The following is a 23,658-nucleotide window of genomic DNA, read 5'->3' on the forward strand; positions in this document are numbered from 1 at the left end:
GACTTGTGGGCATTCAGGTGGAGGAGCAGGTCGGTGACTGCCACCTCTTCAACAACCGGGGCTTCATTCTGCATCCTATCTCCATCTCCCAGCTCAGGGGCCTGAAAACCCTGAGGATGACCAGTCTGACTATTAAAGACTGAGGCAAAGAAGGCATTAAGTACCTCAGCCTTCTCCTCATCCTTCGTGGCAATGTTTCCCTCTGCATCCAACAAAGGAGGGAGATTCTCCCTGGCCCTCCTTTTGTTGCTGATATATTTGTAAAAACATTTTTTGTTATCTTTAACTGCAGTAGCCAGTTTAAGTTCTAGCTGGGCCTTTGTCTTTCTAATCTTCTCCCTGCATAACCTAACAATATCCTGGTAGTCTTCCTGAGTTGCCTGCCCCTTCTTGCAAAGATGGTAAACTCTCCTTTTTTTCCTGAGTTCCAGCCTAAGTTCTCTGTTCAGCCAGGCCGGTCTGGCTTGTCTTTCTTTTTAGCTTGCTTTATTGGTATACTACTCTTTTTGTAGCTACATTTTGTAGCTACAGTGGAAGTTTAGTTAGGTGGGAAGACTAAATAAGAGAAACCAGATAATTGAATTTGGTAGGGGAAAAAAAAATCTGAAGTAGCCATCCAATTATCTAAGATAAAATTAAAAAGTTTTCTTGGCATCTAGAAATGTTAGAAAGCAGAATTCAGGTAAATCAAATTTAGGTTGCATGGGTGTAGGGATTTCTCAGTTTAGGACACTCTGTGTCATTTGTACGGTTATGTGCTGTATGTGCATCTCACAGACCTCCAAAACAAAGTACTCTCTTCCAGACAGAGGGATGAAACTGAGAAAAAAAGTGGAGAGAAACATAACTGAGACTTTCAGTGATATCATAGAGTTGTCCTGCCTTCAGCTTGCAATTCTGGTATTGTTGTGGAGGAACATTTTCTGCTACAGTGATAAGAAGGTGGCAGAAGAAACAGAAGTCTACAAATAGAACGGGAAGCTGAAATTCCTGATTTGAACTGTGTGTATAGCCAGAACAGCATATCAAAAATTTAGGGAATGTTTTAGTACTCACATTAATTTATGTGAGAAGAATGGATGATGTCATGCAGCAGAGGTGTAGCCATGTCTGCTTAAAATAACAAATAAATAACAGTAAATAAAAAGAATCCAAACAATCCACTACAATGTTTCATTTTAAAAAGGGAGCTACATAAAGAATAAGTCAGACTGCTTGTAAAAAGGGACTAAATGCTTGCAAGCAGCATGGAGATTACATAAAACATGGACCAAACTCATACCACCTGTCAAAACCTCCCTTTTTTTAAAAAAGGCAAATATGGTGAATTTGCTTGATGTTGTTAAAAGGCATTTAAAAAAAAAAAAAAAACAAAACCCAAACCCAAAAAAATTTTGTACAAATGAGAAAAATACAAAAGAATATAATTTCTAGCAAATTACATATGAAAACATGGTAAGGAAGGCCAAAAAAAGATTTTGAGGAGAAGCTTGCTAAAGGCAAAAAACCTGATAAGAAATCCTTCTTCAAACACATCAGAATAAGGAAATCTGCCACAAAATCTGGAGGGCCAATAGATGATCAAGGGATGTAAGGAGCACGGAAAGAAGACAAGACTGTAGTACAAACTATGGAAATCATTCATATCCACATTCATTATAGAAGAGCTTAGGGAGGCTCCCATGCTGGAATCTTTCTTCATAGGGGACACTTTGGATGCTCTTTCTCAAACAATTGTCATTTTACAGCAAAACATTTGGTTTATAATTGCTATTTGTTTTTAATTGCTTTTGTTCATAATTGCTGTTCTACAGAACAATGGAAGGTGGCTGAAGGAATACCAGTTTTCAAAAAGGGTTCCAGCAAATCACAGGCTCTGTATGGGACAAATTGTCAGAAATAATAATGAAGAATCAATTTAGGGGATACATGGAAAAATATGTTATAGTGAAGAAGAGTAAATGAGAGTTTTATAGAAGGAAATAATGTCTCATAAATCTAATGGATTTATTTGAAAGCGGCAAAAAATAAGTAGGTATGGAAGACTAAGTTCATTTGATATCTTGCCCTTCAAGAAAGTACTTCAAAAGGCTTCCCCAGATGTAAAGTACCATGAGATGGAAGAGAAGCTCCTGATACATATAAAATTGGGTTAAAAGAAACTTCAGAGGGAAAGGGTAGAAATTACTGATTAATATTCCTTAGAGGAGTGAGTCACCAGCAGAGACTGATGCAAACTTTACTTGTCAACATATTCATATATCATCTGGCAAAGAGATAGAATGTGAGATGGCAATGTTTCTAATGATAATAAGGTATTTTGGTTAGTGAAGGTGAAAATTCTTTATGAAGAGTTACAGAAGGCTGTTGCAGTAGTAAGTGACTGTGAAATAAAATAGCAGATAAAGGCCTGTGTTGATAAAGACCAAGTAATGGGGAAGACCAACCCTGAACTATACACTCAGTGGTGAGATCTGGCTATGTATTGCTGTTTAGGAAGTGTGGAAGCACATCCAGTGGCCAGTATGTGTAGTAACACGTTTGCCTAAAAACTTGTGCTTAAACTTAGTGCATGATTAACATTTGCTTTTCAATATTTCACCTTCAGTATTAGAGAGTGCCTATTTAAATGATAATACTAAAGGAACTGGGTGGCTCAATTCGTGTACAGTAAGAATAATAATTTTAATTTTCAGATCATAAGTTCATATCTGTGGTTCAAAACCAGTCTGACTGGATGTTTGGTTACATCTCTGAAATAAGTATATGGATTTCTTGAGCTGCTGTTGACCCCTATTTTGGCAGCCTTTCCAGAAGCAGAAAGGCTTGCATGAACAAAGCAAGTTGAATTCTATTGTCCCCTCTCTTCTGAGATCAGAGTAAAGCCCTGTCGATGAGGTGGTGTTTTTGCCAATATTTTGCATTTTCTGTGTGTAACTAGAAAACTACATACTTCAGTTTTCTGCTGAAGTATGTTTCAAGAATACCATTTTCTTCCAGAAAAATACAAGGAGAAAGTATATAAATAGCTGTAACTTTTTCACGAAGAATGTTAAGTGTGATCAGTGTTAAGATCAAGTAGCTATACACTGTCATTCTGCTTATTCCTGAAAGATTGAATGGTCTGAAATCAGAATTACGGGACATGCAGTCATTTCTTGTAATTGGCTTTATTTCTTTTGTTTTTGCATAGAAGAATATTTGCCTTTGGTCTTCCAGTGGGTTTTGTTGGGGTTTTTTGTTTGTTTGTTTGTTTGTTTGTTTTGTTTTGGTTTTTGTTTTTCTTTGTGTTTTTTTTTTTTTTTTAGCAATACTTTTAACATAGTCTTACAACTTGCGACACAAAGTTCACTTGTGCAGTCCCAGATCTGCCATACTAAACTAAATCCATTTGTATTTTAATAAGTTCCTCATAAAATACGCGTGTGCTCTTTCACACTATAATCAATCAAGCCCACAATATTGAATGTTGATTCTGATTAAACCATTTATAAAGGCTAAGTGTACTATTGGTTCTCATTTAATTGTATGAGGAATTACATTAAATCTATTCTTGATAAAGGAATGGTGTTCTTAGAGGTTGTTTTCCATGTCAGCAGCATTTTTTAACAGGATGGGAAGTAAATAGAGTATATGTTGCTTTTAAGTACAGCCATTGTTAAGTAAATTTTCCAGTGGCAGAAGTAAGGATGTATGTATGTATTTAACATTTGATGTATATAATTGCGCTATCTATCCAATAATGTTTAAGGAGCAAAAATGTGGAAATTTTGTACAATGAGTTCTCCGTATGTCATTGTTAATTTAGATTAAGGTTTTATGCCTGTATAAAATGTGATTGACTGTTTAATAATAGTTCCGTGCATGGACAGGACCATAAGCAGACTAGCAAACACATTGTTCAGTGAGAATTATTTAAGTTATGTTGAAGGAAGGTAACTTAGAACAAGGGATTTTTATTCATGAATAAATATGTCCACTGAAATAATTATTTTCAAAATAGTAGGGACTTATTTCCCTACATTTCTTGACTAGGGGAAGTTGAAGAACTGCTGTTATTTTGTAGACCTGGAAATCTAATGAGTGCACGAAGGGGGGGAAAAAGGACTCTTGGCTCTGTTCTCTGCAGTGGTACCAATAACTGATTACATATTTGATCACATATGCTGTTCATATGAAATACTACCTTTTAAGCATGGCTTTCCATTTTCCTGAAAGATTGATGTTGCCCCAATATATTAGCAAAACTAGTACTAGTAGGTAAGTGATTATTTGCAAACTTTTCTCACAAGCATTAAATAATGGATTACTGGTAAACAAATGCCAGGTTTCCATTACAAACTGTAAAAGTTTTTTGCTTAACTGTCACTCTTCTAGGAAGTGTTCCATAAGCAAAAAGCTACAAATTGGCCTATTATTAGAGTTTATTGGATTTAAGGTAACCATTCTGTACTTGAAAAGTTGTACTGTAGCACACAGAATAGGGAAGAATACAAGTGTTTTTTGTGTTCAAAGGAAAAAAATTGTTGTTTTTTGAATATGAAGAGACAGCATGAGGCAAATTGAGAGTAAAATTATGTCAGAAATATGCTGGGTCTCAAACAATCTTTACAAAGTTTCAAATGTTAATATGAGTTCTTTGTTTGGCTGCATAAATTTCAATCCAAACTGAAGCCTTCTCAGATTTTAGGGAAATTATTACCTGTGTTCAAGTTTCAAATTACTTTCTAATGCATTACGCTAGTCATTACAATGTCAGCAATGCTATGGTTAAGTAATATTACTTACTTTTAAGTATTCTTTAAACAAGTGTAATCCGAACTGGCAGCTGTGGGGTCAAATTCAAGTCATGAAAACATTTCATCCAAACTCTTCCTATGTCTTGAAAATGGTTACCACCACTTCCAGGCGAAAGGCATCCCAGAGCACCTCCAAGCGCTATGGGTTATCACTCTGATACTTGGGAATGTATCATTTAATATGGGGTCATCTTTTCTATTAACGCACATACTAGTAATTCTGTATAGAGAGGCGGTAGTTAAAGGCTGGACATTTCATTCATTTCAGTATAACTTCACCAAATCCTAAAGGGTTCTTGTCTTTTTGCATTTGAGTAATGAATAAAAAAGAACCTAAAAATGTCAGCTAATTACTCAAGATCTATTTCTTGTATAGATTCAGAATGTCATACTGAAAAGACGCTTTTATTGCTCTATGTTTTGTTAGACATGAAGGATCAACTAAGTAGGCAAATGGTACCGAATACAGTTTTTTCACCATGTGAAATAACTGAAAGCTATATCAAGACTTTTAAGCAGAAATAATTCCCTGCATTTTATATTTCTGTTTCTCAATCTTTAGGCTCTCAGCCCACTGATTTCTTCCTATTGTTGTGAACAACAATGAGAAATATGAATTTTTTTTTTTAAAAACAGTTACACGTATTGTCTTAACACAACACTGTGTGTCAGAATTAATTTGTTAGTAACTGGCAAAAGTCCTGAAGCATGAGGGGCTTCTGTAATGATTTCAAAATTTCTAATTATAATAACAACATGTTCTTTGATCTGTATTTGTGAATTTTTCATTTTATGACTTTCCATTTGTTACCCATACTTTCGATGATAGTTTCCTTGCTGGGTCTCATATTGCCTAGTTTTACAAAGTAAGGAACTCTTCATCTTCTCTGTGAAATAACTGTATGATATTTTCAGTTCCTTCTCAAAAAGTAGTTTTCCATATCTCAAAGTGCACTCATTAATACTTGCCCTAGTAGTTAATTTTGCACAACCTAATTGTTTGTTTTGCATTAATGAAGTACATTTTATTTGCTTCTGATTTTGATTCGCAGTGAGTCTTTTGCAACTTCATTACTATTCAGACAACGTATCACAAACAATTGAAAGCTGAAATCTGGGTTGTTTTATTTTTTTCCACAACCTTCTTTGGTATTCTTGTGATTTTGGTATATTTTAATCGGGTTTGCTATATGCTGAGAGCTTTCCTAGTTATTGCTGGCCAATCTCGTTTTCCTCAAAACCTTAAGACAGCCCTCTTATCCTTTGAATAGTGTGAAACAATGTATTGGGTGCTTTTCAGGGTCAGAATGCCACATAGTGGGTCAGATTGCTCAATCAGCTTTATCAGTAGCAAGGCTTTCCAAATGGCTGTCTTTACACAACAACATATTTTTTCAATGATAGAATGAAGTTTAAAAACTTGTCAGTCATACCGTACTTAATAAAAATTCACCTTAGCATCTCTGCTTTTTCTCCTCAAAAGAATTGCAGCAAATTTCCTTTTCTAACTTAAGATTGGAGTCTTTTCTTTCTTCTCTTGGCTAAGATTGCTATTGCTTCTTTTGCCACCCTGTTCCTTCCCCTACTCTCAATTGAGGAGGAAAGGGTAAAAAGGAAGGAACTTCAGTACTTCACACCTGCACCAGATTTAGCACTTCCCTGGCTTCAGGCTTCTTTTCTCTATTGCAGCTTTCTGAAGACATACTGATAAAATATTATCCATCTTATTGTAAGAAAACTTAAATGCTCAGTACTTTTACTAAATTTATGAACTTTGACTAAATCTTTGTAAGTGTAATATAATAGATGGTAAAAATATGAATTGGCTTCTTGAATTAAAAAGTATCATCCATACCTGCAGTACATATTCTATGGGAAATTCTTCTAAAAGATCCCTTTGGAGTGGTGTTATACAGCGCAGTGATGAAATATTAACATATAGATACATCTATGAAGACAGATTTTCCAACTCTATTAAAAATTAATTGAAAATATACCTGATCATAACAAACATTCCTTATTTAAATAACCATATCTCAGAGAGTTACTGCTGGATTTTGACTAGTTTCGGTAGGCTCGCTGCTGTTAATGTAGTATTCTGGCAATGTATGACTCAATCATGCAATTGTCCTATTTCCAGGACTTTGTCACAAATATACTGAAATGATTTTTAGTGCATACAAGAGTGTTCTAAGCTTAGGGATTTTTAACTGTTGTTAAAATAAGACTTGGTGTCCTTGCACTGAATTGATTTTTTTCAGCCATTAGGTTTGCTTGGTCATCAACAGGTATATGAGTTTGATTTGCTTATGTTTAAAACAGTTGTCTTTCCTGGCTGGTGAGCACTGAACAGAGAACTAACCATCTTTGCCAGTAAACACTGCAGACAATGAAAATATTCTTTTGGAGGAAATGAGCACACTAGAAATCTTACCTGAAATGTTCAATACTTCGAAAATGTAATCCTTTATATTATGTTGTCATGTATTATAATTTATTTCAGTATATGAAAATAGCTTTGAATTATCAGTTATGTAGACACTTATGTTCGTGTAATTTGTAAAAGCTCTTAAAAAAATGTTTAGTGGCTATTGAGCCTTGAATGAAAGTCCCATCTAAAACATCTGTATCTTCCACTTTAGTTAGTATTTAAAAGATAACAAATTCTTACCTGTGTGTAATCACATGCTTGTATAGTGCTTGGCTATTTTCCTTGATCTATTTAATTTGCTACTTATCTTCATTGTTTAAGTTCTTCAAGACAGGAATTGTCTCTCTCTCTCTCTGTCCTTTCTCCCCTTCTGTTAGTACAGTAGCTAATTCAGTAGTTCTAATGATGTCTGAAATGCTGAGATTTACTGCAATAAAACGTATTCCAAAAAGCATCAGGACTGTATAGTTATTTTTTTAACAATTTCTTATGCCTTAAAATATTTCTTTGTTTATTTTTTAAACAAGTAACTGAATTTTAAGCATTTTAGATAAGTCTGTCCAAGTAAGCCTTAGCACACAGTAATGTTGTAGTTGTATATAAAAAGGCATGAATATATAAACAGGAACACTCTTTATTTTTTATTAACTACTAGCTGCTAAGAATTCAAGGACCTTCAACTTTGTTCTACTGGAGTGGATTGTTAGATACAGTTCATACATAAATCTAGTCTAAAACTATGATTTTTATTAATGATTTTTAATGCTGTTTTGAAAAAGTAGAGCAAGGGTTAGGTAGTCTTTTTGAAGTTGAAGATATAGTTTAGCTTATATGTTTGGAATGTTACTTTCCAGTGGTAAAGCTTATTAGTAAAGTAAACTACTTGACTAATCCTAGTATGTATTTTAAAACAGGTGAGGCTAATGATAAGGATGTTCAGGTGGTGGAACTTCCCATTGTTGACAGCTTACACCCACGGCCACCTTATTTACCGTTGGCTATCCCCGAAGACCTGGCTGATAGACTGATTCGTGTACATGGGGATCCTGCAGTGTGGTGGGTCTCGCAGTTTGTGAAATACTTGATTCGTCCACAGCCTTGGTTGGAAAAAGAAATAGAGGAAGCCACAAGGAAACTTGGTTTCAAACATCCAGTGATTGGGTGGGTATTTAGTTTTCTTTTTAACTGTCTGTGCTTTAATATGTGTATATAGTGATTCCTGTTCAGGACAAAGTGTTTTATAATGGTGATCCAAGAGCCTCAAGCATTTTGTGGGGACAGAAGATGCTTTCTAGATGAAGCTATTATTTTTTTAACTGCGCATAATACAAGTTGATTACAAGTACTTCTTCAGCATACTTGCCTACTTATAGTTAGATGTATAAAAGGCAGCCCAATAGAAGGTTTTTTAATATATCCTTCCATGTCTAGAAATGTAATACAGAATTTCATTCATGTAATTGCCTTACAGCTTGTATTCCAGACACTTTTCTGTCTGGATCTTCTTTTCAAGTGCCTATAGCCTTTACATTTGAGGAAAAAAGGCTAAGCCTACATTTTACATGCCACAATCCACAACTAATTTTATTGTTGGCTGCACCTGAACATGGTATGTGCCTTTCCCTCTCATGCTGATGTTTTCACTATTGTTGTTTCTTAGCAGTAACTATGAATTGGAAAGGTCTGTATGGGGAGATATGGGGAGAAGGAAGGAAAGCACCTATGGGCAATAAAGAGCAGCTTGTGGAAGAAATGTTTTACTATCATGTAACGTGAAGAATTTTGCTGCTGCTGTACTAGAGTCTGCAAATATTGCTTCCTTTGCCAGAATTTTCCTTCAATCCTTAATCTTTATTTTTGTAGGAGTACACAGTAGTTCTGTCCAAATGTTAGTTGGCTTTTGACCATTGAGTTGGTATGCCACTTCAGCACTGGCAGATCTGGAGACTTGTTAGGTTTCAAGCAGATGGGAAAGATGCATTTTTAACTACCTTCATTCAAACCCTGCATTGTAGTTGATGTCTCAATATATCCATGATGCAAATATTCCTATTTTGCTTTTGCACTGTATTGATCAATCATTATCTAACGACACCGGATAGCTTAACCTTCTGCACAGAAAGAACACCCTGTATGCTATAGTTAAATCTCCTTCATTCTTTTATTTTAATTACCCTTTGCCTTCCTTGCAAGATTATTATATTGCTTTCAAGAACAGACTGACAGCTAACTTCATGTTGTCAGTGTGTCTTGATGGACATCAATAATTTTTAATCCTTCCATGTTTTATGGAAGGATTCAACTTAATATGCGTTCTAAAAGCACAGACATGAAATTTAAAGTTAAAATTTTAGTTGCTAAAGTATGTATTGTATTTATAAATTGAATTCCTAGTTTCTGCCTTTTTCCAGTGTTCACGTTCGAAGGACAGACAAAGTAGGAACAGAGGCAGCATTTCATCCCATTGAAGAATATATGGTACATGTTGAAGAGCGGTTTGAACTTCTTGCTCGCAGAATGCATGTTGATAAAAAAAGAGTGTATTTGGCTACAGATGACCCTTCATTGTTGCAAGAGGCAAAATCCAAGTAAGATGAATTACGTTTATATTACAGTTTGTTCCTTTTGGTTAGCTTTACAATTTCTGATTATTGTGCACACAAATCTTAGTATAATTTTTTTTTTTTTATCATTTATACAGTTAAGATTGCATTTCAGCTTCCAGTGATTTTGATTTTTCTCAGACATTCTCTTTTTCGGATTTTTTTTTCCCCAAGTATGCTCTTCAAATGTTAAAAATCTAGTAGAGTTGAGCAAGATACCTATGACTAAAAACAAACCAATGCTGTAAAAGGGAAGTAAAAATATAAATAATAAATACACCAAACTTCTTATAGAACATACATATTAAAAAGAAACTATTCAGAAATATTGTAAAAACTGGTTAATGTATTAAGAAGTTTCACCTGTCCAAACAATAACTTTCTGTGAATAGTTGCCAGAGAAATTTTTATAAGTTCGTTGAAAAGCTTCTGATGATTCTTTCAGAAAGATTTCTATATTGACAACTTAGAAGACTCTCATCCTACATGTTGAATAATTTTAAAGTTTGTCCTTAAACATATGTGGGATTCTCTATCTGTAACATTACCTCTGTCCTTTTTTTGCTCTTTGTCCTCTTCTAGCTCTCCACAACATGCATGTAAAAATCTACCATATCTATAGGATATCCCAGCCTGTAATAGAAAATATAACTGTGTTCAAACCTGGAAATGCACAGTATGCATCCATTTACTCCTAACATGGCCTGTATTTTCCTGTAAAAACTCAATTGTTAAGTTGCATATTTTGCAAGTTGTCACTGAGATGGCAAAACCTTCTGTTTAGTAAAAGAAAGCAGGTGCATATGGAAGAATAATCTTCCATATTTAACTGTGTCTTTATTGGGTTATGGTGTTTATGGCATATAAACAATTTCACAAATGCTTATTGCCATCACTATGGAAACTTGAATAAGTATTTCAGATGCATTTAATTTAAGCGTATTCATTACTGAGTACAAGTTAGCATGTTTTCCTTTTGACTACTATTTATTTATCTTGTCTACTAAATAGCACCTATTTCTGTTTCCAAAATTTTATCTCCCTTGAGCAGAAGACTATCTATTTTTTCATTTAAGCAAGGAAATTAAGACTTTTTAAAATCAAGGTAACTCAAAAATGGCAAATTTTTGAACTGTTTTATTCTTGGTAGACATGCTTGGAAAAATATATAAGATAACATACTGGATTACAAATTTTCTTTGGCATATACAAGGTAAGCAGAAAATGTTATTTTATAGTAGAGGAATTTTCTACAGCATTGCAAACCTGTGTATTTCAATTGTGCTATTTCTATTTTTCTTTCATATCTATAAAGGGCTGCTGTTTAAAATTATGGAGTTTTGAAAAAACTAAATGAACATACACAACTCCAGATGATGGCAATCTAATCCTTCCTTTTTTGTATATGTAGAGACAAGAACAGTAGCAGAAACAATTATGATAACATAACATTTAAAGTGCAAATCTGAACAATGAAAAGACAGGTAATACAAAATTGAGGTGGTAATATTTAATTTATTACATTGTCCTAAATAATTACTGTTTGCAACATAACAGAATTCAATATTGCTGTAACAATTTTAGTTGTGTATTTTTCTTTATTTGTGTTCAACTTTCAATCCTTAGCACTGTATACTTTAGCTTTGTGAATAATAAGGAGATGCACTACCTATGTAAACATATCATCCCAAGTTTTCAATAGCAACAAAAAGTAGCAGTAGAATTGTGACTTGTTTGGTAAAACAATACTGAATTTTATTAAGCATTGCAGTTTCTGTGGCAGTTCAAGGTCCGTTCCAAATCACACTTTTATTGAAATATGATAAGATACAGCTCATTAGTACAGCATTCATTTTGTATGTTTTCTTAATAAAAGCCGTAGAATCTGTAAGTAGTGACGAATTTTTTATGTGTTGCTGCTGAGTTTTCAGGTAATAGTTTACACTGGAACATAATTTCCTAAGTTGCTTGTATCCCATTGTTGCTTGCAGTTGAGTAGAAGGCATTTGAAACTTCCTGGGATTTCATAGAAGGCAGGATGCAATTTGGTGTTTCAGCATTTAAGCATCTGAAGGCAGGTTAAGGTCAGGTTTTGGGAATAAAGAACCTTTTCTTCCTCTTCTTGTGAAGAAAACTACAAATTAGTTTACACTTCTGACAAAAAAATTCCAGTACATTGAACTACCAAGCTTTGATAGAAACAGCTGTCACATTGTACTGCAGTAGCTTATGTTGCATTCATTGTTGGGTGCAGTAATATTAGTAAGTACTAGATGTTATATATCTCTTTACGTGAGAGTGTTTGGCTGTGAAATAACGTTGGCATTTAAATAATGAAAATTTAGCCAACATTCACATGAACAGTCATGTTGTTTCTGTTGAGAAGTATTTCAAACTGTTCATAGTCATGAAAACAGAAATGTTTTGACTTAAGTTTCAGAAACTTCCCTTGCAGTCAGATGTCTACCAACTGCAAGTGCAGTAGTAAAGACAGTGGAGTCAGTACTATCAGTTTGTAGAGTGTTTTTTGTTTGTTTTGTTTTCCAAAAGAAAGAAGGAAGTGATATATTTTTCAGAATTACGATGATATAGAACAACATGATTAGAGGATCATGGTTGTGAATTCAACAGCTGTATAAAAGCACTTGACAACTTCTGGTAAGCAGGGGTCATGGTATTTGTGTTATGTAAGTGGTATGTTAGGGATGGTGTAAATTACTTGTTCTTCGGCTGATTTAACAGTTTTCAAATACAAACTTTTGAATTTCTAGTATATGTATTTCTAGTGTGTAATATTATTGACAGCATCTTCTCTCTATTCAAAATAGTGCAGCTGAACATGCACATAAATTCTTAAGGAACCATATTTAATACCTTTCTGGTTTATGTATGAATCTATTTAGGTCTCTTTCTCATGTATATGAGTACTAAAGTTCAACTAATTACATTCTTGCTTTCAGGATGTTTACCTGTAAAGTCATCTGTATTTTGCTTTTTCATTGTTTTGCAGTAATTTGCCTCCCTCATGAGTTTTTTCCCAGCACTTACGAAAGCTTTTCCCCCACCCTGTTTCACTGTTTATTTACTTCCACAATAGCAAGTTAATGTCTTTTCTACCTGTGTACTATTTGTAGTTCAGCTGTTGCAACCCTCCTTGTCCCCAAGTCATAGTATGCCTAATATATAGAATTCAGTAGTGCTTCAGAGTCCTTGAGTCTGATGAACAGCTCATACATTTTCCAATTCTTTTTAGAGCAAGACCTGAACGAACACATTATTTCTTACTCCATCTGTTTACGCACATGCTCGCATTCTTCTTTCAGAGGGAAGAAAACTTGCATAGCCTGTTCTGGACAATTCCCCAGTCCTAACAAATAGAGAACAGGAGCCTGGGACTCGCCTTGGTTTGCACCTGCCATACAGTGTAGCGATAAGCTATAGTTACACAGCTAGTTGATCAGCTTCTGAAACCAATTGGAACTTGAAATAGTCTCATAACTGTGCTTGGTTTGTATCCTTATCTGAGGCTGGTAGTTCAAACTCTCTCTTCCCCACCTTCTGATTTCTTCTTCTCCCCTTTTCCTGGGGTGGAGGGAATGCTTCCTGGCCTGTATATAGGTTTCAAGAATCTATTAGGTAGCTTTAGAAGAATTAGATATTATTTTTAGATATGTGGAGGAGATATACTATGTATATGTAGTCCGATACAAAGAAAACAGTATTATGCCAGTTTCCATCCTTTGATTTTTATCTTCACAGTCTGATCCTTTCCTGTTATAGAGAAGAGAATGTGTGGGTAATTTCTTTAGAAAGCTATGAAGGGTCCTACAAAATACCGTATTTAGGTGATTATGTCAGTAAGAATATGACATCTTATTATTCATTTACCACACATTCAGGAATCCTAGTAATAGGATTGTGCCTGTTTAAAAAGAAAAAAAATTCCCCAAAAGCTTACAATGTATTACATTAGTCACAATATAAATACAGACGGAAAAGGGAATAGAAGGAAGCACAAGCTAACTATAGAGCTTTAGAACTTTCATTTCCTTTATTCTTTGTAGTCATTGTGGTAAGAATAGCTTTAAATAGAATCTAAAGCACTATAGTGAGTGGGAAGGAGAATTAAACCTCACTCGATGCAAGAAGTCAGCGGGCCACATATGGCTAAGCTTGAGAGGAGTATAGGCTTGGCCTTTTACTGTATTTTTCTTTATGCCCTGCTTTCAGCCTGTGTTGGAGACAGGATGGTGGACCAGAAGATTCTTTGGTCACACCGAGTATGACTGCTATTATACTCACATTTTAGGGTGTTTAAAAGAAGACTCTTTTCCCAGGCATGAATATAGCATTGTGTGTGTGGGACAACATAAAAGTGCTTGTTTGAAGATTTAAACATGTGAGTAGATAAATGCTAAGCTTGGATCACTGGTTTGAAGAAATGCGTTCTGAAACCATTGGTTAGGTGAATTTGGATCAACTTCACAAAATGGAATTGAAGAGCAGATTTTAAAGCATCTCAAAGACTGTTTCCAGAATAAAGGAAGGAAGGGGAAAATTTTAGATGTATGCATAAAAAGATGTGTAAATAATTCTGATTGTTTTTCTTGACCAGATCCAATATGGCACTTTTTTTTGGTGTGCTTCATTTATTAAGTTATGAGACTGATCTTTTGCTAGTAAGAAATCAGATTCTTCAAGAAAGGTTCTTTTATCTCTACTCAGCATGTGGATTCTGATTTTCGAAGTCTGAGGGAAGTGACTAATTTTAGCAGTATTCCTGATGCCAAGAACTTGCAAAGGGGTGTGCAAATACCTTTACTATGGTCACTGTCCCTAGAAATGACATCTTCTGTTAAACGTTCTTCATGTTGCTGCCCTCAGAGTTGTCACTGAAATAAGACTGATGCCCATGTCTGTTCCTCAGCTAGTTTTCCCAGTAGTGTATGACACGTTTCCATTGGGTCTGTACTTTCTTTTCCTTTAAAAAAATATTAATATGATTCACACAATAGAAACAGAAATAGAATATGTCACAAATATTTTTTTGTCATCTGTTGTATTTTGAGAGCCGGTTAAATATTGACAAAAAATGTTAGACATGAGAAGATAAGAAAGAAAATTATCATTGTCATAGAGCTAATGATTAAAAAAGTATTGATTCATATGCTTCTATAATTTCTCAGAAGAGGTCTTATCAGTTATTCCAAATGAATAATATTTTAATATTTCCACCTTGTCTTCCTTTTTTTTTATTTGTTTGTTTTGTTTTGTCTTGTTTTTAATGTAACATGAAGTTCCCCTGACATCATGATCAGATGCACCCTTTAAAGTTGTCATGCTATCTCTGGGAAATTTACCATACATATATTATTTTTTGTTAGAGCGGGTGTTTCTCTTGGGAACATAAAATTCTATTAAAATCACTATGGAGATAAATTAAAATTCTTCCTCAAATGTGGAAGTTTTGCATATGGCTTTTTGATTTGCTCTTGAGATAAATTTCCTAATTTGGTAGTCATGGCTAGTGAATGGTAGATGGAAAAGCCTGCTATATTTGCCCATTTCACTTTTGAAAACAGTTTTCCCATAGTTTTAACATTAAAATGGAATAAATTAGGCCTATTCTTACAAGAGGTTGTCATAATCATGTCTACCATGTGTCCAGAGTGTGTGTACATGCTGCATTGTTCTATACAAGTGCATGCTAACTTTAGTAACTTTCCAAGACTGTAAACCTTATTTTGAGCAACATTCAACACAGGACTGTTAGGTTTTGAAGCATCTAGTTACAGGTCTAAGTTATTGTTGCTCCAGCATTATGGCTTGCTCTATATTCTGATTTTCTTTATTAAACAGTATAAGAATGATTAATTCTTAAAAATGTAATATTAGCTGCCTTACTATCTTATGTAATATATTGCTTTATAATTGCTATGAAGTTGTAAATTTGAAAAATAGATTTTATTTAAATTGTTTTATAATTAGCCCTGTAGTTGAAATTTTGTAGCTGGCAGGTTACTTGTGTGAGTTGCACTTCATGACTGAAATATAATTATTGTGTAACAGCAATATAATGATCATCTTTGTTACATCTGCCTGGAATTTTTCATATAAAACTTATTTTTAGTAGGAGGCTGACTGAAAATTTAATTAATTCGTGCTACTTTTCGCAGTTTATTTCAGATTTCAGTTCCCCAGTAAAGGGGTACAAATGTTTTGAGAAAGACCATTCTTTTTCAACATTTTTAAAAAGATATTTTTACATGTCTTTTATTTCCCTTTGACCAGTAAATTGCAAAATTTGTTCTCCATGCAGCCTTAATAACTGTGAAAGACTTTTTAAATTTTTTTGGTTAGTTTAGATTCGTTTATTTGATATGTCCCTTTTACAGGTGACTCATTTACTTGCAGTGTCGTAATCAGTATCTAATAGAAAGTATGGTAATGAACGAAATGTAGTCTAGCAAAGAGACAATCCCATATTCTATTTAGTAGTAGAGAAAGCAAAGTGATCTGAGTATGTTCCATCTAAAATCAGTAGCATGAGCAGAATGTGGCTTATACTTCCTGATATTTTTTCACTTTTACAGTGTAAGATCTCAGACAGACTTACAGCATCTTTTTATTTAATTTTCTTTTTTTCTAGATAAAGAGAGGGCATGCTTGGAGACAGCAGTAACATTTTAGTGTTCAGCAAAATTATATTTCATTCTCTGTAAAGCAGAGACTTGCTTAAAACAAATTAACAACCTTCTCTTGCAGCAAAGATGATGCTTCTTAAAAAAAAAAAAATAGAATAGGACTTTGCTGTTAACAGTGTATTGTATTTTCACAGGTATCCAAATTATGAATTTATCAGTGATAACTCCATATCCTGGTCAGCAGGACTTCATAACCGATACACTGAAAACTCCCTAAGAGGTGTTATTCTGGATATTCACTTTTTGTCTCAGGCAGACTTCCTGGTCTGTACATTTTCATCCCAGGTAAACAGCAATACAAATACAATACAGAATATATGTACCAGTTCTGAATCTTACTTTTCTTCATGCTCCTGTTATCTTATTACCAGTGTTCTCTCATGAAAATTTCAGGGAAGAATTAAAGGCTCGGTATGCTATGTGAACATTTAGAGGACTGTAAGCACTGGTTGATTACTTCTCTTCAATTGAAGTTGCTGGCTTAATTAAGACATTTGAAATAAGCAAGAAATAATATTAAACATGTTTAAGAGTCCCTTGTTTTGCATAAAGTTACTGTATAACTTGTATCCATCCATTTCTATGCAGCTTAGTTAGGGCATTTGAAATAAGTAAAAATCATTTTAAACATGTTTAACACTTCTTAATTTTGCATAAAGTTAATATATAACTTGTGTCCATCTATTTGGGTGGTCTGATGAAGCAAGTTGGAGTCTGTTAGAAAACTGAGTCATATAATTGTCATTGCTGGCATTTTCTGCTTTATTACGTCATCTTGTATATTAATTTTATATATAATGAAAAGCTGTTTTAAGATTTAAAAAGATCAGAAAGCAGTATTTAGTTCCTGATATGCTGATCCACCTAATTCAAGTATGGCAAAATATGATTGAAATCAAACAGAGTGAATGTTTTTTGCCTACTGTTGTCATATATGCTCTTAGATGACGCTCCTGGTTAGGAAAGCATTCGATTATAGATGGCAATAGATTATGATTGTACTGTTACATGGAAGTGGACACAAAACTGAAAGTTAAAATTAACTTCAAAAAGAAATGTTTTCCACAGCCTTAAATGTAAATTGTCTTCTGCACTGTAATGACAATTAGATAGGTAACAAGCATAGTATTAATACTAGTATGTGATCAATACAGTGATATATTGACCTTGACAGCCAGAGTTCTTAATAACATTAGCATGGCAAGAAGACAGCAAAACCAGAAAAAGTATAGAAAAGCCTCTTATCCCTCAATCATTCTTGTGGATACATTTTTTTGTTTTTTCACTGTTCACCAAACCCGATGAAGAAAATGACATTTTGTAGCATATTTAGAAGGTTATTAATATAGGCTACTTCAGACCAAGACATGAATCCAAAATAAAAATCCTCACTAAGAAAAGCTTGTGAGGAGCCATCCACTTTTATAATAATGTTTGATTCGGCTGAAGTATGTCCACTGAATGCATATCACAGTGAAAGAGATGATCATCAGCCAAGACCTCGGGCTGTATGTCTTAAATGCCACACGTGCATTGGTGTAGAGACAGTTCATATTCTGAAGGAAGAATTATGTGATCTTGGATAAAAACTTAACAAGAAACCTATAATGCTTTCTGCTATTATTATATTCAGATAGCTGTGTTAAAAATGGTAAATGTTTGCTTTAAATAAAACACTGGATATAAACATAGAAGAAACATTTAATTATAGGTACAAATGGCTTGGACAGAATACATTATAATTGAATTGTAAGTGTTGGAGTCATTTCAAAAGAAGAATATATGTTAAAATACATTGACATCGTTAAGGTGTTTAGGTTGGTGAAGACCTCTGGAGGTTGTCTGGTACAACCCTCTTTGAGGGTATCTTTGAGGTACATGGTATCTGTGAGCTCCAGTTTCATTCTGCATCTCCCTGCGTTTGACAGTAGGCCTGTTTGCTGGATGACATATTTGGTTTTCAAAAGTTACAGGAAATTCTACTAAAGTTTAGGAAATCCTGCGTTAGACTGTACTCTCAATAGCTAGGACTATTAATTTGGTCCAACCATCTACTTAATTTATTCTAGGCATTTTCTTGTGCTTTAATAATTCAAACTCCCCCAAAATCATTTAGCACCAGTTTTGCTGGTCACGCAACAATGCGGATGTCTACAGTATTTTCGTCTAATGGGCTTTTCTAAGGTCTGTTGCAAGTTTTCCCACTGTTCAGAAACATTTCTCTTTTATGGGTTTAAAATTTGATCCTCTAATCTCTAACATTTGAAATACTATATCTGTCCTTTCATCAATGAAATAAACAGTTTGATAGTTGCTTTGGCATTGAAGGTAAGCAAAATCAGGCTGTTAATGACCATCTTTTGTCCAATCTGTGTGAAGAGAAAGTAAGGATAAGAATGTAATCTAATTTATTTCCAGTGTGATTTTGGACTTTCACATTAATCAATTGTATGCTGACTTTTTTCTTTTCCTTGCCAAAAAGAGTCAAAACTTCGTTACAGGGGTATTAAGAGAAAATTACAGTATATGTGAATAGAATCAGGCGCTTTAGGAGGACCCCTATATTAATTCTTATTTATGCTACCAAAACTAAATGGATACTGATATAAGCTGAAGAATAGATATTTCATTAAAATACTGTTGTTAAAGAAATTAGGCCCATCAAGTGATGTGGAGTCAAGGGAAGCAATGTACCTTGACACTATATTTCAGCAACACCGCATTAATTGAGACGTATAGAAAAGCCACATGGTAGTTACACAATTCGTAGCAGAGTAGCAGAATTAAGACTGCACATTAAAACAAAGAGCTTTCTTGTCTCTTCAGTATTCATTTAGATGAAGTTGTAGCTCCCTCTGCCTGATGTATTTTTCTTCATAATCTCATTTCCTTCCAGGACTTACTAGTCTTTGTATTTTGCATTGTACATGTAAGTATACAGGCTGCAAAACAAGTGAACCTATGAATAAAAAATGGGAGGCTGGCTTTAACTATAATTCTGCATGTGTATAATTCTTTGCCTACTGCCCTCAACAGCTTATAATTTAGTTACCCAGGTTTGGCACTACAAAGGAAAGAGTTTCTGAGAGGACATGTTCTATGTTTTATGTCAGGTATGCAGGACACTTAAACTCACTAAAAAGTATTTCTACTGAAAAGATGTAAAAATCTTTTACAGAGTGTGTGTGTGTGTATCCTCCCCAGGTGCACACACATGCAGAGAACAAAACATCAAAAACGGTCACAGAAGCTATAAAATAACTAACCTCTTACCAACGTATGGGTAATCAAATTTGTTTCTATATTATGGGGTATAACAGGTACTACGAAATAATTAACTTCAGCCTGATCTTCTGAAAGCTACTTCTAAAAAGTTATTTCAAAGATCAGATGTGGAGGGATAAAAGGAAATCTATTACATTTTCAAAGGAAATGCCTCTTTCAAAGAAGGTAGGAAAGTACAAATATGTCTAGTTTGACTGATCAAAGTTCTATTCACCATATCTTCAGAGGGAGAAAAGTAAAATCAAGCTTTACTATATTTACATAGACTGAAAATTATGCAAAAGCTCAAACACTTCTTCATATTGAAAAAGTCTGCTTGATCAAGCTTATGCAAAATCAGAGAAAGATACAGTAATGTAGATGAGAAGTCAGAAAGGTCACAGTGGCCAAATCAGACACCTGACAGAGAAGAGCTTTCTAGCCAATTGTTGAAAAGAGCTTTGTTTAATACAGTGGCAGCCTTTTGTGTTTCTGGCAGCTCTGAGAGATACAACACGATTCTGATGTGGGGACCTGTTTTCAGTCTGAAGAAAAGTCCCTTCATAAAATGCGATACAATGACACTTTAAAATTAATCTTTCTCCTCACCAACATCATTATTGTCTTGCTGGAATTCAGTTTAATTTAGTTGTCTTCAAAGTTACCAACAGTCATAATTCTGTCACTGTTCTAATATTAACAGCATTTTAAAGCCTTGGATTTCTGGAACTGCTTTAATGTGAAAATTGGAGCTTCCTTTAGAAAAGTAAATGTAAAGCCTCATTATTGCAGAATAAATTTTGAAAATGTAAGTTCTAGAAGTAAAATACAGTTTTTATTAGTAGTAGGAAAGGAAAACATTTGCTTTTACATTTGATTGGCTACATATCATTCATTTTAAAAAGCAGGATGGCTAGTGTTCATATAGATGTTTTCAATTTTTACTGGAAAGTAGACTGTTCTAATTATTTATCTATTCATTTATTTACCAAATATTATCACTAGAGTACTAATTAAAATGCTGCAAAATTGTATGCTTCTTCTTAGTAAATATGCAGGTTTTTTGATTTTGTTTTCTTGACCTGGGCATTCCAAAACTTGATCCTCTTGTGAATTAATTGGTAGACATTGGTTGCTGACTTCTGTAGTATATTGCAGGCACACACAATATTTATGACTTCTCTTCTGTTTTTATTTCTAAGGTTTGTCGAGTTGCCTATGAAATTATGCAGACGTTGCATCCAGATGCTTCAGCATATTTCCATTCTTTGGATGATATCTACTACTTTGGGGGACAGAATGCCCACAACCAGATTGCTATTTATGCTCATCATCCACGAACTGCTGATGAAATTCCTATGGAACCTGGAGATATAATTGGAGTAGCTGGAAACCACTGGGATGGTTATTCAAAAGGCATCAATAGGAAATTAGGAAGAACAGGCCTGTACCCGTCCTATAAAGTTAAGGAGAAAATTGAGACAGTCAAGTATCCTACATACCCAGAGGCTGACAAGTAGATTAAAAGGAAGACTTTTGGCAGCAATTCTCAATTTTGATTGGTTTGAACCAGTCAACACATTAACTAATGGTTTATATGGGATTCGAATTTGCATTTTAACATGCAGTTAAAATCAAAGCCTTTAGCAATGAACCTGGATAAGAAGCTAAGAACAAATGGATGGGCTATTATCTGAACTTACTCTTAAACATTTTTTGTTATATGCACTCTCACACATGCACACACAAAACCACATACAACAGGAAAACTGTTGTTTTATACTTTTTGTCTCTTTTCAGGATTTGTCCCAGTCATTAGTCTTATGTGAGCTTTGGGCTCTTTTCTCTGCCATTAATTGACAATAATGTTCAGACTTATAGCACTGCCACATTGTGTAATTTGAGTGACATGAACATATTTTGTATGTGCAAAATTTAAAACATGGTGCCTATATTTGAAAAATTTGTGACCTTTTTAGAAGAGCCATGCCTATTTCACAATGGGCAAGAGTCAATCTTCAACTGGTATTACCGTGACCACTGAACTTGCTTCAAACAACAGATTCGGATTTCAGACTAGATTTCTTTATAAGTTTATTTTTAGCATTCCATTGATTACTTCTCATCATTAATAAAATAAAGGATACATCCAACAATAAAATAGTCATTGTCTGTTAGGAACTTTTGTAAAACGATGCCATGAACAGATTCTTCAGTACTGATAATGTTTCTGGATGTTGCCTTTGATTAAAAAAAAAACCAAACCAAAACAAGCCACAAAACCCACAAAGGAAAAAGTAGCTGGCATTTCATTGAATTTTTAAGCGCTCATTATGTAGTACAGCAACTGCTAGTGGCACAGCGTTTCTCAGTTCTGTGGACAGTGGGTTCCAGCAGGATGACTTTAGTGGCTCAATTCCTTACGTTTACTCTCTAGCACTGTTCTTTTACCTTCCATGTTTCTCTTCTGAGGATATTTTTTTAGGGTATTATAGATGACTATTTATCAATTTGGCATTGAATGTAGTTGCTTTTAAGCAAAATACTTCAGATTATCCTGTTTATAGAACCCATCAATCTAGAGTACTCTAAAAAGATCTGACAATTTACCCAAAAAATGGTAGGTTCCAGGAAAATATATGTAAGGATGAATTTTTATGCATGACATAAAATTGTTAGTAATTCTTAATGTTTTGAAATCTGTTGCTAGTCTGCTCTCTATTAAGAAAAGAGATAATTTGCAAAACAATTTTACAAACAAATTTGTAGATTTGGAGGTTGTGTGTGTATATATATATATACATATATATATATAAAAAAATGTACGAGATAGCAAGGGATTATTTCCAAATAGAAGTAATATTAATAGCATTATACAGGTTCTAGTGCAATCCAGTCTGGAATACTGGAAGTGCAGAAAATGTTTACTATTCAGACACTGAGAAAATGCCACGGGTAAAGATTAAAAAAGCATGGCTGGTTGACCTTAACAAAGCAAAAGGTAAAAGGATACTTAATTATATTTTTGAATAGACCAAGGACAGTGTTGACATAACAAATGGATGCGCTTGACCATGAATAAATGTTAGGCTGAAAATTAAAAGGAAATCTCTGGTGGTGTGAAGTTCAGTAACAGTTTTCCAATTGAAATAGTGGTGAGTAGCATGGAACTTGATTGGTATGTAAAGGAATTAACAAAGTAGTTCTCTCTGACATTACTTGCAGGACTGATCTTGTAGATCTCTTCGTTATGTGTTCCTCAACTGAAAAACTATTTTGTGTCTTGAAAAAGAATAACAAAATCAAAGTTGAAAACTGCTGTGGAAAAAAAAGATAAATTGCCTCGTTAGCAGTAGTAAATAGACATATCAGTAAAAATGAGCATAGATACCAAATGGGATTTAAAGACAGATTGAAGGATACAGGCAAATGAGTAAGAGTGGCCGAGAAATGCTAAAGACAATGAATTTTTGTGACTAAAGATGGCTAGAGTTAACTGACGTTTCTGTGTTTTGGAACTACTAAGGAAGCTGTTCGATGTTAGTTTCCGTCTAAGTGATTCTGGTAAATTTTCCACTAACTTAGCCAAACTTTTGGTATTTCAGAAGCACAGAAGTAGGCTAAATTATGACTTTTTTAACTTAAATTTGAATTGTACATACAAAGCTATTGCTACTTTCCTTTTCAACTTGAAAAAAAAAAAATCCAAACCCACAAACATTTCTTCCTCAACGATTAGATCAATGCATTTTATCTTTGGGGAAACTAATTTAATTCTTTCTGCACAAATACTACATTATCTATTTGATATTTCTAGATTTTGAAAAAGTTTTATTTTTGAAGCTCTTTACTTACAG

At 34.1% G+C, this 23,658-nt stretch overlaps 1 protein-coding gene across 2 annotated transcripts in view; it reads left to right on the forward strand.

Moving 5' to 3' along the window:
- Positions 1-23,024, forward strand: part of FUT8 (fucosyltransferase 8) — a 127,674-nt gene extending 104,650 nt beyond the window's left edge. For both annotated transcript variants that reach the window (XM_082317402.1, XM_082317401.1), the window contains 4 exons: positions 8,145-8,391; positions 9,642-9,818; positions 16,672-16,822; positions 21,004-23,024. In XM_082317402.1, the coding sequence (XP_082173528.1) occupies positions 8,145-8,391; positions 9,642-9,818; positions 16,672-16,822; positions 21,004-21,321 (893 nt within the window). In that variant the 3' untranslated portion in view covers positions 21,322-23,024. The remainder of the gene's footprint in view (positions 1-8,144; positions 8,392-9,641; positions 9,819-16,671; positions 16,823-21,003) is intronic.
- The last annotated feature ends 634 nt before the right edge of the window (positions 23,025-23,658 follow it).

Source organism: Platalea leucorodia (genome assembly GCF_965183815.1).
Source record: "Platalea leucorodia genome assembly, chromosome: 7".
Taxonomy (NCBI): domain Eukaryota; kingdom Metazoa; phylum Chordata; class Aves; order Pelecaniformes; family Threskiornithidae; genus Platalea; species Platalea leucorodia.